At 40.6% G+C, this 14,657-nt stretch overlaps 1 protein-coding gene across 1 annotated transcript in view; it reads right to left on the bottom strand.

Annotated features, from left to right (window-relative positions):
• CCDC141 (coiled-coil domain containing 141) overlaps positions 1-14,657 on the bottom strand; it is a 133,040-nt gene that overhangs the window by 16,050 nt on the left and 102,333 nt on the right. Inside the window, exons 18-22 of the mRNA XM_007671284.4 lie at positions 10,886-11,026; positions 10,330-10,518; positions 7,838-8,021; positions 5,900-6,012; positions 1,672-2,546 (exon numbers count right to left, since the gene is read on the bottom strand). Of these exons, the coding sequence (XP_007669474.2) occupies positions 1,672-2,546; positions 5,900-6,012; positions 7,838-8,021; positions 10,330-10,518; positions 10,886-11,026 (1,502 nt within the window). The remainder of the gene's footprint in view (positions 1-1,671; positions 2,547-5,899; positions 6,013-7,837; positions 8,022-10,329; positions 10,519-10,885; positions 11,027-14,657) is intronic.

The following is a 14,657-nucleotide window of genomic DNA, read 5'->3' on the forward strand; positions in this document are numbered from 1 at the left end:
GTGCTTCTCTGATAAATACCACTGAGTGATTGATTGATTGATTGATTGATTGGAGGTTTGAAGAAGAGGAACAAGCGAAACCAGAGAGAAGCAGCTTGTTTTAACTGCACCAGGGCAGCTATACCTCAAGAGCCCCCTATCATTTGGTTGGATCTTCAGAGAGTATTAGGATAACGCCAAAATGGCCAGTTAGCATGTCTACATTCAAAACACAAATGCCAAATTAGGGTACATTCTCACAGGGTTAGATTTAATTATTCAATTTCTAGTGATAGTTCAAATAGAGCTAGAAATCAATGGCCTAATTACAGTTTCTGTAGAGGCTTTGGTATTTAAAATTCCAGAGTGTTGATCTGAGAGTTCTCCCATTTAGTCTCGAACTTGACAGTTCCTTCTGTTTTAGTTGGTTTTCATCTTTTTGTGCCTTTATGTAACTTTGAACAATATAGGGAAGTTTAGAAAAATACTAATTTTTCTAGTGTTAGAAAAATCAAAGTAGAAAACTCAAACAACATGTTTCTTTGGGTTACACTAATATTTAATGTCAAGTTTAGATTTTAAATAACCTTTAAATTTGTCAAGATGAGATTCATGTTTATCTAGTGCAAAAAAATACTGATTAAAAACTGACTACCTTATTACTATTATGCAATTCATTTTTATATACCAGAGAGAGAAACATCTCATAAATACTTTCAATAATTGCTGACAGTCCACAGCTTAAAGCACCTTTGTGGGAAAACATTTGGTAAATAAAAATTAACTAAAATTTATACAAAAAAAGTGTTTATGGGAGGTTCATTATTTTTAACATTTTCTATGCAAAGTCCACTAGTTTATCTTTACCTATTTATTCTCAACCTGGAAGAATTTATAAACTGACAAAAAAAATCCGAATCACCAGTTATCTTAGGACATTGAAGGTGATTTAATGGGAAAATCAAATGGATTTTTAACCAATATTTTACTGTTTATTTAAAAAAAAAATCGAGACTACCGAAGGGCCAGCATAGAAATAATATTGCCACCCATCAGTAGTCAGACACTTTTTTAAAAAGTTAAAGACAATCAATATTTTTTTTTAATTCTACCTTTCTTATCTGTGAAAATCACCCTCTCACAAAAATCCAGAAAAAAAACAAACAAAATCCAAATATGAGTTTATAGGAGAGAGTGTGTTGGTGCTTCATTGTGAGGCAAGGTAAAAAATATGGGGGTGAAAATGCCACTGTTTGCATTTTTTTTCCTTGTGCTTTAAATGGTAAATCAAACATCCACCATTTTGGAAACAGATGGATAGTAGGAAATAGTACCAGACTAGTCAGACCTAGACAGTCAACTCTAAAAGAGGAAACTCACAACTAAAATGATTTGGAGATATGGAATGTTCCACTGAAAAAGAATATGAAAAACTTTTATTTAGCTTTTTCAGTTTTGTAAAGAAAGGATTGACTGATGCGATGGATTCTCTGAAATTTACTAGCAGCCTCGTCATTGGCAAGGGAGATGGTGCCGTAAAGTTGGGGTTATATGCTATAAAGAACCATGCAGGCATGAGAAGCAGTGTGGCCTTTTTTTCAGCCCAAATGACTTCCTATTAGTGTCCCCAGAATTATAGTTTCAGCAAAGTGATTTATTTCTATCTATTTTTTCTCATTATAGGCTACCCACCATGTCAGTGTAGGCTCTGGAAATCCTGTAACTTCAACTTCCAAAGTGACGGGAGACCCTTCCACGACAGTTGCGTTAGATAGGGTTTTGGAGAAGTTAGGCGCCCGGCCAGAAAGACTGACTAGGCTGTTCTTTTCTGAAGCACTTTTAATCTCTTCAGGGCTGACCATCTGGCTCTGGTGACTTCTGGTGGTGTCTGCTCGAAACCCGAGACCGGGGAATGCACCTGGGGACGCATGCAGCCTATCTTGGGTTTTAGTAAAGTTATTATTATCATGCAATCGTTCTTGGGTTTTACTCATGCTTGTGTGAACTTGATGGTATCGCTGCATATACGTCTCATGCACTTCACTCATCATGCTAGCTGAAGGTTTCGCCTTTATCGTGCCGGAGGCGCTGCTGGTTTCCAGTAATTCCAGTGATGTAAAGCGACATCCTGCTTTGAATTTTGGGAAATGTTCTGCGGCAAGGCGCGGGGACCGCTCAAACTGAGTCGAAACGGTTTCCCTGCCGCCATCCGAAAGATCGGCAGATGCAGCGGGTATTGAGAGGTGGGGTTCATCGCTCGCTCTTTGGCTGCCAGCATTGATCTGCATTTGCAAGCTGGAGGAACGGACATGCAGACTGTGAGGATTAGAGGAGGGCGAACCCTCGATCTCCCCTCCCCCCTGCATGGGATTTGATTCAGGAGACACAGGAAGAGGTGGCAGAGAGACGTCGTCAGGTGATATGCACTCGTATTCCTCCCCGGAGGGAGTTTCTTCTGAGAGGAGCAGGGTGTGAATGCTCTCCTCTTGGACAGAAGATGACAGATCTACATCCAGGGAAAGCAAACCTTCACCAACACCGGGGATGTCTGCCACTTTCTTTGGCTCCTAGGAAAAGGAACAAAAATCCTTGAGATGCTTGTTCATGTATCTTTAGTCACCAATCACAGTACTGCCCTTCTAGGGGACCTCTGAAAATCCATCAGTGGTTTGGTTGTCCTTGGCATCACTGATGTCCTTGGCATCACTCGCTTCCATTTCCAGTCTTCAAATGGGCTGAAGGTTGGCAGAGGGACTTGGGAAGACTAAAGGTTGGTAGTACAACTGGTTAAAAGCACCAAAACGGTTATAACCCCAGACGGCAAGGATGCAGACGAAACTCTTGTTCGAGCTGACACTGCGGTGGGCTTGGAGGCAGCCCTTGAAAAGAGCCATGACTCAGGAAGACTCCAAACTTTGGTTGGAAAGTTGGCTGGACTCAATATGAATTACCGGACTCGGTCATATTTATTAAGCATTTACTGTGTGCAGAGCACTGTATTAAGCACTTGGAGAGTACACAGTAAGAGTTGGTAGAATATTACCTAACCATAGTGACCTTACAGTCTAGAGGGGGATTTGGACATTAATATAAATAACTAGTTATTAATTACTAATTACTCATCTGCACCAGGCCCCACAGTGTGTTCAAAGTAAATCTGATTTGACCCACAGAGTATTTTTGGTCCAGTGGAATGAAGTCCAGAAGGACTTATCATCCCCTTTCTCTTGGCCCTCTCCATGATTGCTTCTTCTTCCTTTCCACTTCACCTGCTCCTCAAACAGTAGATCAATCCATCACAAACCATGATTGATTACTACCCTAAACACTTGGGAGAAGATAGTAGGAGAAGCAGATATAATACCTGCCCATAAGTTTATAATCTAGCTGGGAAGACAGAAAAAACATTTACAGAATCATTATTAGATAAAATCATAAACATATAAGGGGAGGGAATGTTCCAACAGTATATAAATTGGCACGTGGAAAAATGAGTGCAAATAAACAAGGTGGTGGAAAAGTGCCGAGGTGATCGAGAAGATGTAACCCGGGGAGAAGAAAAATTAAAAGGGATTTCAGAAGAGTTTTGAATATGGGGAGAGTTAGGGACTGGAAGATATGATGGTAAGGGAGTTCTAGGAGGAAGAAAGGCACAAAGCAGGGATTGTGGATGAGAGGTCAAGGATGAGGCACCATGAGGGGAGTTTGGGATGAAGGGAGAGTGTTTGGTCTGCTATAGTAAGAGAAGGAGGTGGAATAGATAAGAGGCAAATTTGAAGAGGTGCCTTAAAACCAAAGGTCAGGAGTTTCTACTTGACATGAAGATGAATGGGAAGTCACTGGCTGCTTCTGAGGAGCGACAAGACGGGCAGAATTCCGTTTTAGAAAATCGATCTGAGCAGCAAAGTAAAGCGCATACTGGAGTGGGAAGGAGCCAGAGGGTGATACAGTGATAAAGCTGATATATAAAAGAATACCTAGTTCAGGGTGAATTCCATTCACATGTAGAGGAAAGGAAGATGGGGAAACATTGTGGAGGAAAAACTGAAAGGAATTAGCAACAGACTGAGGGGACAGTTGAAAAGGAGTAAAGAATCCTGGATAACGCTCAGGTTTCAGAAAAGGGTAAATAGGAAAGTTAGCCGGAGAAGATTTAGGAGGGAAAATAAGCTTCCGGTAATGGGCAGAAAAACCATATGGAGATCGTCTTGCAGGCAAGAGGAAATGTAAAATTGGAGATGAGGGAAAGGTTGAAGGATAGCAAGATCAACTCAGGAGTCATCAATGTAGAGGTAGTGGCAGAAGCCATCGGAGCAGATGAGCCTTCCAAGGGAGTGAGTGTAGAGAACCCAGAACATTGAGGACTACCCCAAATTTTAGGATGAGCTGCAGAAGAGGAGCCCCTGAAAGAGACCGAGAAAGACTGGCCAGAGAGCAGAAGGAAAACTCTTCCCTCTGGTCTCTTTCAGGAAAGGCATGCCCTAGGATCACATTGCCTGTCAAGGATCACATTTCTTTGACCTTTGCGATTACCTCCCCCTCCCAAGTGCTTGAAATTCAGTTTGTGCTATAACAAGAGATTGCGGATAACAAATATCTATGACCCCTATACCTTTTCATTTAGAGCACGCTTAGATTCCATGTTCCGCACCCACGCTAACGGTCCTGTTCTCGATTAAAATGTGCTTCCAGTGGGAATGATGGCTCTTTTTTCCCCCACACTGTTTATGTCTCTTTTAATGCAAAGCTAGTCCTTTCTCCTGGTATTTCCAGGGAGACATTATGGGATGTTACAAAGATCGTTCCTTATTCTCCTTACTCACAGACAAGCATCATAAGTTGCTTTATAAGGCCATATCCCAGGTAGCATGGCTTGCTGAAGACAGTAAGAGAGGCAAGGCAGGATCTCAGGGGGCTCATTGGCTCCCTGAGGTGGGAGAAGACAGTGCCAGTGCAAGGTTAGCGAGCATGCATGCCCCCTCAATGGCATAAAGAAAAACAATTTCTATTTTTAGGGCCACACGGACCTTCTTCCTAACTAGTGAAATCCTGCTCACCCTTTCTCGCTCTATTTCCGAAGGGCGGGACCATAATTCACAAGGTGTTATCGTCATCTCCTATTCAGAGAAGACAAACAAAAATGTCCTTTCCTTGAGGAACTCTTGTCCACTTTTCTTTTCTTGTCCGTATTCTTGTTAGAGAAGCATGGATGTGTTAGCTCCATATTTTGATTGTGGGGGCAAACAGGGGTTAGAGATTTTATGGGAACAGAGAGCGCACAGGTTTCAAAGAGGTAACGGAACGGAAAGCCACCATTTTGGATCTTGTCAGAGATCAGGGATGAGTAAGACTGGGCGTGACCCCAAAAATCTATGAGGCCAGTTTCACTGTGACAGTGGCACCTCTAACACAGAAGAGAAGGAAGATTTTGCACTTCATCTCTTAGGAATGGAATCAGGGAGTTCCCAGGACACACTCATCCAGTCTCTTACAGGTAGCTCTTTCCACTAGGCTATTCTGTCTTGCTGTTTCCCAACAGCAGTGTTCTCTGAGTCCATAACGAGGCAAAAAAAAGGATATTCCAAATGTGAAATAAGAAATACAATACAAGAATACCTTTAAAAATACGAAATGGGGCATGGTTATTTAAAATGGAAATACTTTGGTATCATCTGACATATGAAAAAGATAAACATGGCAATGTAATTTTGTTCAGCTCTCATTCTTAGCAATATTTTTTTAATATGATGGAAAAGAATTATAGGAGTTCCCCAGATAATGACTCTGGAAAGCTGTGAGCCAACTATGCACGTTATTTCCCTTGAGAATTTCCATGAGAGCATCTTCAACTCAGACAATAATCAACACGTTTTATTCATTTTTTTAAAAAAAATACATATTTCTGAGAAGGAGAAATTACCTTCAGCTTTTCTCCAAGTTCCATTAAGGATCGACATAATTCAGTAACAGATTCAAGCACTTCTTTATGTTTTGCCTTTATTTTCTCAACATACTTCTGACCATCTTCAATACCTGTATTTGGGGAGAAAGCAAAATACCTCTACAAAGAAGCACAATGCATACTAAAGGCCACAGTTAGGAGTAATAGTTTCCATCTCTTGGGGCTTGTTCATTATGCTTTTACCTCCTTTGTGCCGTGATAAGTCATTCCCCAAAATGACTGGAAAAAAAAGAGAGCAAAAACTGGGGCAGGACAATTATTTCATTTCTCTGTACCTCAGTTAACTCATCTGTAAAATGGGGACAAAGTGTGAGCCCTTTGTGGGACAGGGACTGTGCCCAACCAGATTAATTTGTATCTACTTAGAAGGGTGCTTAGAACAGTGCTTGGCACCCAGTAAGAGCTTGACAAGTATCATAATAATAATCACCTTGGCCTCAGTCAAGAAGGTAATTGGCCTCAACCAACAAATGGCCAGAAAATGTTGAGAATGAAACACCACAGGGACTAGTGGGGTTGATTTACCATATGGATAACAAAACCTTGAATTTGTAGAGCACTTTAATTTTGTCCAAAGAGCTTTTACAACAATGATCTCACTTTATTCACACAACATCCATCTAAGGTAAAGATAAGGTAGGCATTATTAGATATATAGAAAGTAATAATGCCGGTATTGGTTAAGCGCTTACTATGTGCAGAGCACTGTTCTAAGCACTGGGGTAGACACAGGGTAATGAGATTGTCCCACGCGAGGGTCACAGTCTTCATCCCTTCAGTTTCAGATGAGGTAACTGAGGCACAGAGAAGTGAAGTGACTTTCCCACAGTCATACACCTGACAAGTGGCAGAGGCAGGATTCGAACCCATGACCTCTGACTCCCAAACTCTTGCTCTTTCCACTGAGCCACGCTGCTTCCCATAATATATAGAAAGTACTACATATAGAAGCAGTGTGGTCTAGTAGGAGGAGCACGGGCCTGGGAGTCAGAGGACCTGGGTTCTAATCCTGACTCTGCTACTTGTCTGTTGGGTGAACTTGGACAAGTCACTCAACTTCTCTGCACCTCAGTTCCCTCTTCTGACAAATGGGGATTCAATATCCATTTTTGATTTATTAGTATTATTTATTATTATGTTCATTCCCACGCCCCACCCTCAATTTGCAGGCACCTTATCTGAATGTGTACTGAAAATGAACTTTCAATTATTAGCTTCTATTTAGACTGCGAGCTCTGTGTGGGATTATTATTACCTTGAATCAATTCCAATGGCCTTGTACAGGGCTTGATACACTTAACAAATGCCACAATTATCATTATCCCTATTTTACAAGGAAGGAAACTGAACCACAGATAGGTGAAGTAACTTGCTTCAGGTCATGCAACAGACCAATATCAGAGTCCAGACTAGAAATCAAGTCTCTTGACTCCAAGACCCATTCTATTTCAGTAGACTTGGGAACTTAAAAAGCTATAACGTCTCACTCGCTCATTGGGTCTGATCCAGAATGCTGCCTCTTTCACAACTGTCTGGTTTTACGGAACAACAGCTTCCTCAAAAAACATGGCAGAAGTTCAGGAGGTGAGTGAGGAGAGGAAAAGTAGGTAGAGTAGAAAGAGGTTAAAATAAAACAGATGAAACCCAGCAGATTGTGGTTTAGGTTTGCAGGATTTTCTCCGTGCACTATTTATTATCCACTGCTTTTGTGTGATGCTAGCTCTTCTCTTTCACCTCTTCTCGGAACAACCTTGGTAAATCATAGGTTTTTATTTGTGAGAAATGAATGTCAAAGAGGAAGCCTGAAGGCTCGAAGTCGCCACATCCTCTGCAAGATGAGAGGCAGTTGCAAGTCATTCAACGGTTCATCACTAGCTACATCCAAAGAGGGCTCACCGTATAAGCGTTGAGCAAGATCAGTGATCTCCTGGATCCTTTCTTCTTGCTGCGGGACTGTAGGCGTTATAAACTTGCTGAATTGCTTGTAGAGGATTTCTACAGCTTCTTGGGTCTTGCACTCCACGGAGTATTTCCCGACTCTAACAACGGTAGCGCTTGCTTCGTCATACCAGAATTGACACTGAGTGAAATGGGGTGGAAGGAGATTCAAACAGATTAACTGTGGTGTTTCTTCACTATTTACCGTATGCCAACTGCTGTATCAAGTGCTGGGGAAAAAACAAGATAATCAGGTTGGAAACAATCTCTTTCCCATAAAGGGCTCCCAATCTAAGGGAAAGGTAGAGCAGGTACCGAATCCTCATTTTACAGATGAAGAAACTGAGGCACAGAGAAGCTATGTATCTCGCCCAAAGTCACACAGCAGGTAAGAGGCAGAGCCAGGGTTAGAACCCAGGTCCTCTGACTCCCAAGCCCATGCTTTTTCCACTAGGCTACGCTGCTTCTTTAAAATTGCAGACCGATGCAAATCTATTTGCATTTATTATTGAGTTCATTCTCAGGCTCACCCTCAATTTCCAGGCATCTTATCTGAATGTGTTACTGAAAATAAACTTCCCATCATTAGCTTCAGAATCAAAAACCAAGTAAACTGAAATGTGGCGATGGGCGTGAAGGAAACGCTGTCAAACTGAATTTCTAGTAAGTATTTAAATGAATTATTTTATAAAAATGGTACTTAGTCTCTGAACAAAAAAAAAGTTCCATGATTTAAAGGTATTTTGCCCTATCATGCAGACGAGATACCAGTCATATTTTCAGAGGACAATGGAGAATTCAAACACAATTCATTGCTAAAAATAAATACCGGTGACGAAAGGAATGTGACACAGAACAGAAGCACTTTTGAGGGTGAGAGATAGGGAAAAGAAACACTGTAAAGAGAGAGGTTTTAAATAAACTCAATTGGGCGGCAGTATATCTATCAACTAATTTACATGTAGAAGGAGGAGAAGTTTTAGCAATGTTAATGTCACACATTTAACTGCACTAAAAGCAAAAGACTCCAAAGTTGTGGGACGTCGTTTTACAGAGAAGAATCTTAAGGATTTATGTAAGTGTTTATTAATAGTTTGCCTACATGGCAGGGAAAAAACTCTTTCTACCATCATTTAAATGAAAAATAAGTCTCTCTCCTCTACAGAGGCACAGCGTAAGAAAAATACAAATGATATATAGTATTTTAACCACAAGTCAACAACTTGCAAAAGTGAATGTAACTCCATGAGGATTAAAATATCTGAACAGTTCACTTTTTAGCTGCAACTAGAAATTAAATTATGAAATAAAAAATGTCAATTATTCTGATTTAACTGTGGTGGCCCAAACCAACCTCCTAGAAGCAAGTATCTTTAGGGGAATGAAGTTTAGAGAAAAATGATCTTGGTAAATCATAGGTTTTTATTTGTGAGAAATGAATGTCAAATACCTAAAGAAAAAATGAAGAGAGAAAAGAAGGTTTTGAAGCTAAGTGGGGCGTGTCTATCTATTATGATGGGTTATCAAAAACCCTCTTGAGATTAAAGCATTGTAGCATGTTCATTTATAGAAACTTGTCACTGTCGTCCTAGACTAAACTTAACAGCTCTCTCTAGTCAGAGTGGACACAGATTTTATTTCAATTTAAAATAATGCAAAGGGTTACTTCGCTTTCCATATTAAATGACAGTGATGCTACAAGTCCAAAATTAATTTGGCCTGGATGGCAAACAGGTCCAATACAATGGCCAGGAAATTCAAGATGGGACCTGAATTATCCCGATTGGCCATCTACAGTGACTCTATGGACTAGGCCATGCCCGTATTTAGAAAGTGATTTTAAAAGAGAAGCTGAGTGGCCTAATGGAAAGAGTACGGGCCTGAGAGTTAGAAGGATCTGGGTTCTAATCCTGACTGTGCCACTTGTCTACTGAGTGACCTTGGGCAAGTCACTTCACATCTCTGGGCCTCAGTCTCCTCATTTGTAAAGTAATAATAATAATACTACTAATGTTGGTATTTGTTAAGCGCTTACTATGTGCAGAGCACCGTTCTTAGCGCTGGGGTAGACACAAGGGAATCAGGTTGTCCCACGTGGGGCTCACAGTCTTAATCCCCATTTTACAGATGAAGGAACTGAGGGACAGAGAAATGAAGTGACTTGCCCACAGTCACACAGCTGACAAGTGGTGGAGCCGGGATTCGAACCTATGACCTCTGACTCCAAAGCCCGGGCTCTTTCCACTGAGCCACGCTGCACATGTGGAACATGGACTGTGTCCCACATGATCTAGACCTTCACTTAGTACAGTGTCTGGCACATAGCAAGCGCTTAATAGATACCAAAAAAAGTGACTGTGAGATTTTACTATAAAGTCTTGAATATGGACCTCTTACTCTGATCCATCCTAATCTGAACAGCAGAAAGGGCTTCCGTGTTAAAGCCATACCTCTTCCACCATCTCCTGAAGCTGCTCCGTCATATCTAAATTCTTCTTGTAATCCTCTACACCTCGGCCAAATTCACCCACTTGTCTCTGCAATTCATTTATGGACTCCAAGAGGATGCAAACTTTAGAACATCTTATTAAAGAATTGGAGATTTTACTTGTGATGTTCTCCATCTTCTTCTTCAGAGCCTGAAAAAGATAAAAATCCTTTTATATTCAGTTGTGGTAAATAAGACCAAGAAGGATGGATTGAGAGAAAAACTACTGAAAAAGCTGGGAAAAACTAGGGACTCTTTCTTTGGATATTTTCAACTCACTGCTAAGCAGATATAAGTCCACAAGAACATTTCTTCTGCTGGTTGTTTTCGAAGTTATATTTTTCACTGTGAAGACAGGTAGTGTACATTTAACTTGCGAGCCATAAAATGGACTAAATTACTGCAGGCCCTTTCATTTCAGCTTTGCCCCATAAATATGCCCAGTGGTAAATAGTCTGTACTTTAAAGGAAAAATACGCAGCAGTTGAAAAATGACAGCCAGTGTGTTTTCACCTTACCTGCATTTTTTCAGCATGCATATCAACTTGTTGAATTTGGTTTTTTAGAACTTTCATATTCCGGGCCTTTTCTGTTTTCTTAGAGTAATTAAATTTCAAGTTGTTGAACTTCTTTTTAATGTCTTTGAAAGACTCTCTGAGCTGCAATTTAACAGGAGTAAGAAGAGAAACTTATTTAAACAGTGGAAAAACCTGAAAAAAATTTTCCCCCAATATTTTTAAAGCAGTTGAAGCAACTATACATATGCTGAACTGTTTTTAAGCAAGTAATTTTGCAATTATGCGATGTTGAATAACAACGTGCTTGGTCTAGTAGCAAGTATATGGGGTTGGGAAGTATATGGGGTTGGGAACTGAGTCGAATTCTACCCCTGCCACTAGTCTGCTATGCAATCTTGTGCAGATCACAACCTCTCTGGGCCTCAGTTTTCTCCCCTATAAAATGGGAATAATAATAACACCAGCCTCTACCTGACAGGAATGTTGTGAAGACAAAATGAAATATGTAATGGAAAGATACTTTGAAAATGAAAGAGCTGGAGGATTTAGTATGGAAACAGCTGTTGAAGAATGTGAAAGGATGGGCAAAATAGCTTCATTCCCTTTGGGGACTGAGTGGCCAGATATCAGTTCCAAGGATACCCATTTTCATCTAACGAATTGCCAAGTGCATCGAGGACACAATAATAACAATCATAACTATGGCATTTGTTAGGTGCTTACTGTGTACCAGGCACTGTTCGAAATGCTGGGGTAGCTAGAAGCAAATTGGGTTGGACAAATTTCCTGTCCCACATGGGGCTTACAGTCTCAATTCCCATTTTACAGATGAGGTAACTGAGGCACAGAGAAGCGAAGCGACTTGCCCAAGGTCACTCAGCAGATTAGATGATTAGAACTCATGACCTCAGTGGGCCTCCCAAAGGTGGTTAGTTCCCCCTTTTCTGCAATTATGCTTGCAATATCTATTTATAATATGCTACTAATGGACATAATTTTTAGTTCTTAAACTGTATCAATAGTGAGTCTATTAAATAATGCATTTTCTGTGGCAAAAGGCGCCGGCTAAAGAAACAATTCAACAGATCCCATAAGACTGCCTTCAGTCTATAGCATTCTTTTCCAAATAGTTAAAACTGCTTGACCCTCTTCAAAAAAAGAACAAATCCACTTGAACCCTGAATTTTGATAGGGGAAATGCCTGTGTTGGCCATAAGTCTTTTGTTTCAAATGGATCAAATTGAAAAACCTAAATCAGATAAAAGTTCAGGGCTAATTAAGAATGACTATGAGTTGATTTTTGTTTACTTCACAGTTTAAGCTTTTACACTGGAGATGATTTATCAGGAGAGGGGGGTGTTTTCATGGCAGCCTGGCTATGTGAAAAGAGATCTCCTTTCATGCAAGAGAGCTCATATGTCAAAGGTCGGCAGCTGTTATCTCTCTTCTCTCTCCTTCCAAGGGAAAAGCAGTTCAAATTTTGGACCACTCACTACCCCTAACCTGGAACTATCAAGGATATCAGAGGAAATGGGATAGCCAACCTGGTATGGAATAGGTCTCTCCGATATCCACAGCTTTAAAAATCCCACCTCATTAGCACCTCATTAGTTATAATAGGAATGGTATTTATTAAGCACATAATGTGCAGAGCACAGTATTAAGCGCTGGGAAAGAGGACACAGGTGAGGATTAGATCCCGACCCTCTCCAGTGAGATGCTCACTGTCTCACTAAGCACTTCTTCACTTCTAAACACGGCGTAAAAACTTTGCCCCACAGACTCCACAAAAGTTTAGACTGTTCATTTAGTGGAACTCAATGCTGTAGTTATTTGCTCATGGTGGCATTATTCAGGCAGCTGTTTCTAACTTTAGATGGCCTGTCAGCGGTGGAGAATGGTGGGAGACGCCTGAAGCCAACTGCTAAACTAGAACCCGGGAGCCGGAGGTAGGAAGTGATAAAAGCCGGCACTGTGGCCATATTCAGCAGAGAGTAAATGAAGCACAACGGTGGCTCTTACACTGAGATGTAATTTTCTTGAGGTCATCAAGAGAAGGGGCTATCAAACCTGCCAGCCTTCTCCTTTGGCCTCGCTTGCTTCAGTGATCTCCCTAGCTGGCAAAGGAAATGATTCGGGAAAGAGAGAGTTTCCTTATCAAACTGAAAACCAGTGGAGAGAGTTTCCTTATCAAACAGAAAAAGGGATTTGAAAGGAACAAGCTGGCACTGGAGATGTCGGGAAGAAGGCAGAAGAGTCAAGCTGAGGGGCAAGTTGAGGTTTGGTACATTGGTTCAATCAATTCATCATGGTTACTGAGTGCTTTCTTTGTGCACAGCACTGTACTAAGCCCTTAATCAAGAAAATTACATCTCCTTAGTAGAAGAGCCACTGGTGCGCTTCATTTTCTCTCTGCTGAATAGTCCTGGCTTTTATCACTTCCTAACCTCCAGGTCACAAGTTCTAGTTTAGCAGTTGGTTTCAGACGTCTCCCACCATCCTCCACCGCTGACAGGCCAACTAAAGTTAGAAACAGTTTAAGTCCATAAAGTTAGTACAGTCAACCAATCGATCAGTCAACTGTATAATTGAGAACTGACTGTGTGCAGAGGATTGCACTAAAAGCTTGCAACTGTGTAAAACAAAAGTTGGTAAACCCATTCCCTGTCCACAAAAACTTGCAATCTAGAGGGACTGTAAGAGACTGCAATCAGTAGAGACAAGATCCCTGTCCTCAAGGGGCTTGAATCTAGTGAAGTTTGCAATTTAGCGGAGCTTGAAATCTAGGGACAATTACACACTAAGGGGTCTAATGTTGCTTGGTATAGCAGAGCAGGTAGGGTAGAAAAATAAATTCTTTTCCAAGGAAAAAGACTACTGGTCGTTAATGTCAGTGTCTCCTCAGAGCATTGCGATTTTTAAAATAGTTAAACTGCACCTCAGTAGAGGAGTCTTTTACTTAAACTGATGAGTTTCCAAGTATATGTTTCCAAAGTTTCCAAAGAGAGGTTTATCCTGTTGAATGTCCTAATTGGCACCTTGCAACATTATTTCAAATATTTTCATAGTCCTGGCAAACATTCTGAGTCTGTGCCCTTTGGTTTGCCTTCCAGTAAACAACTTTTACTAGTGAAACTGTTTCCGAGTCCAAGACTTGGTCATTTTTATCATGAAAAACATATTTTGAATGTATGGACATCTAAGCTAATTTTTTTTTCTCACATCAATTCTCTTTCAAAGACATTAACTTTAGTTCTATTACCCTGTTATAGTTTATAAATTCCATTAACGTGTAATTGTGAAGATGATTTTTTTCAGTGTCAGGAGAAAACCTACAGTTCAATACTCATTACATTTCCAAATTTACAAGGGTAAGAGTGAATAACTGCATCCTCCCTCTATTTCAGTTTAATAAAATCAAATGCAAATGTGTACATATGGCCTTTGAAACGAACCAAATAAAACAGATTGCTAAACAGAAAACAGACACAAGGCTCCTCAAAAATTTTGTAAGGAAATGTATCTTACTTTGAAATGAAAATAATACACATAAAATCATGGACTGGGGTGAAATTTGGCAGCCAAAGAACTGAGTTTTCCAGCAAATTAGATCAGAGAAGCAGCATGCCTGGGTGGATAGAGCACAGGCCTGAAAGTCAGAAGGTTATGGGTTCTAATCCTGAGTCTGCCACTCATCTGCTTTGTGACTTTGGGCAGGTCACTTCACTTCTCTGGGCTTCAGTTACCTCATCTATAAAATGGGGATTGAGAC

This window comes from Ornithorhynchus anatinus, chromosome 9 (genome assembly GCF_004115215.2).
Source record: "Ornithorhynchus anatinus isolate Pmale09 chromosome 9, mOrnAna1.pri.v4, whole genome shotgun sequence".
Taxonomy (NCBI): domain Eukaryota; kingdom Metazoa; phylum Chordata; class Mammalia; order Monotremata; family Ornithorhynchidae; genus Ornithorhynchus; species Ornithorhynchus anatinus.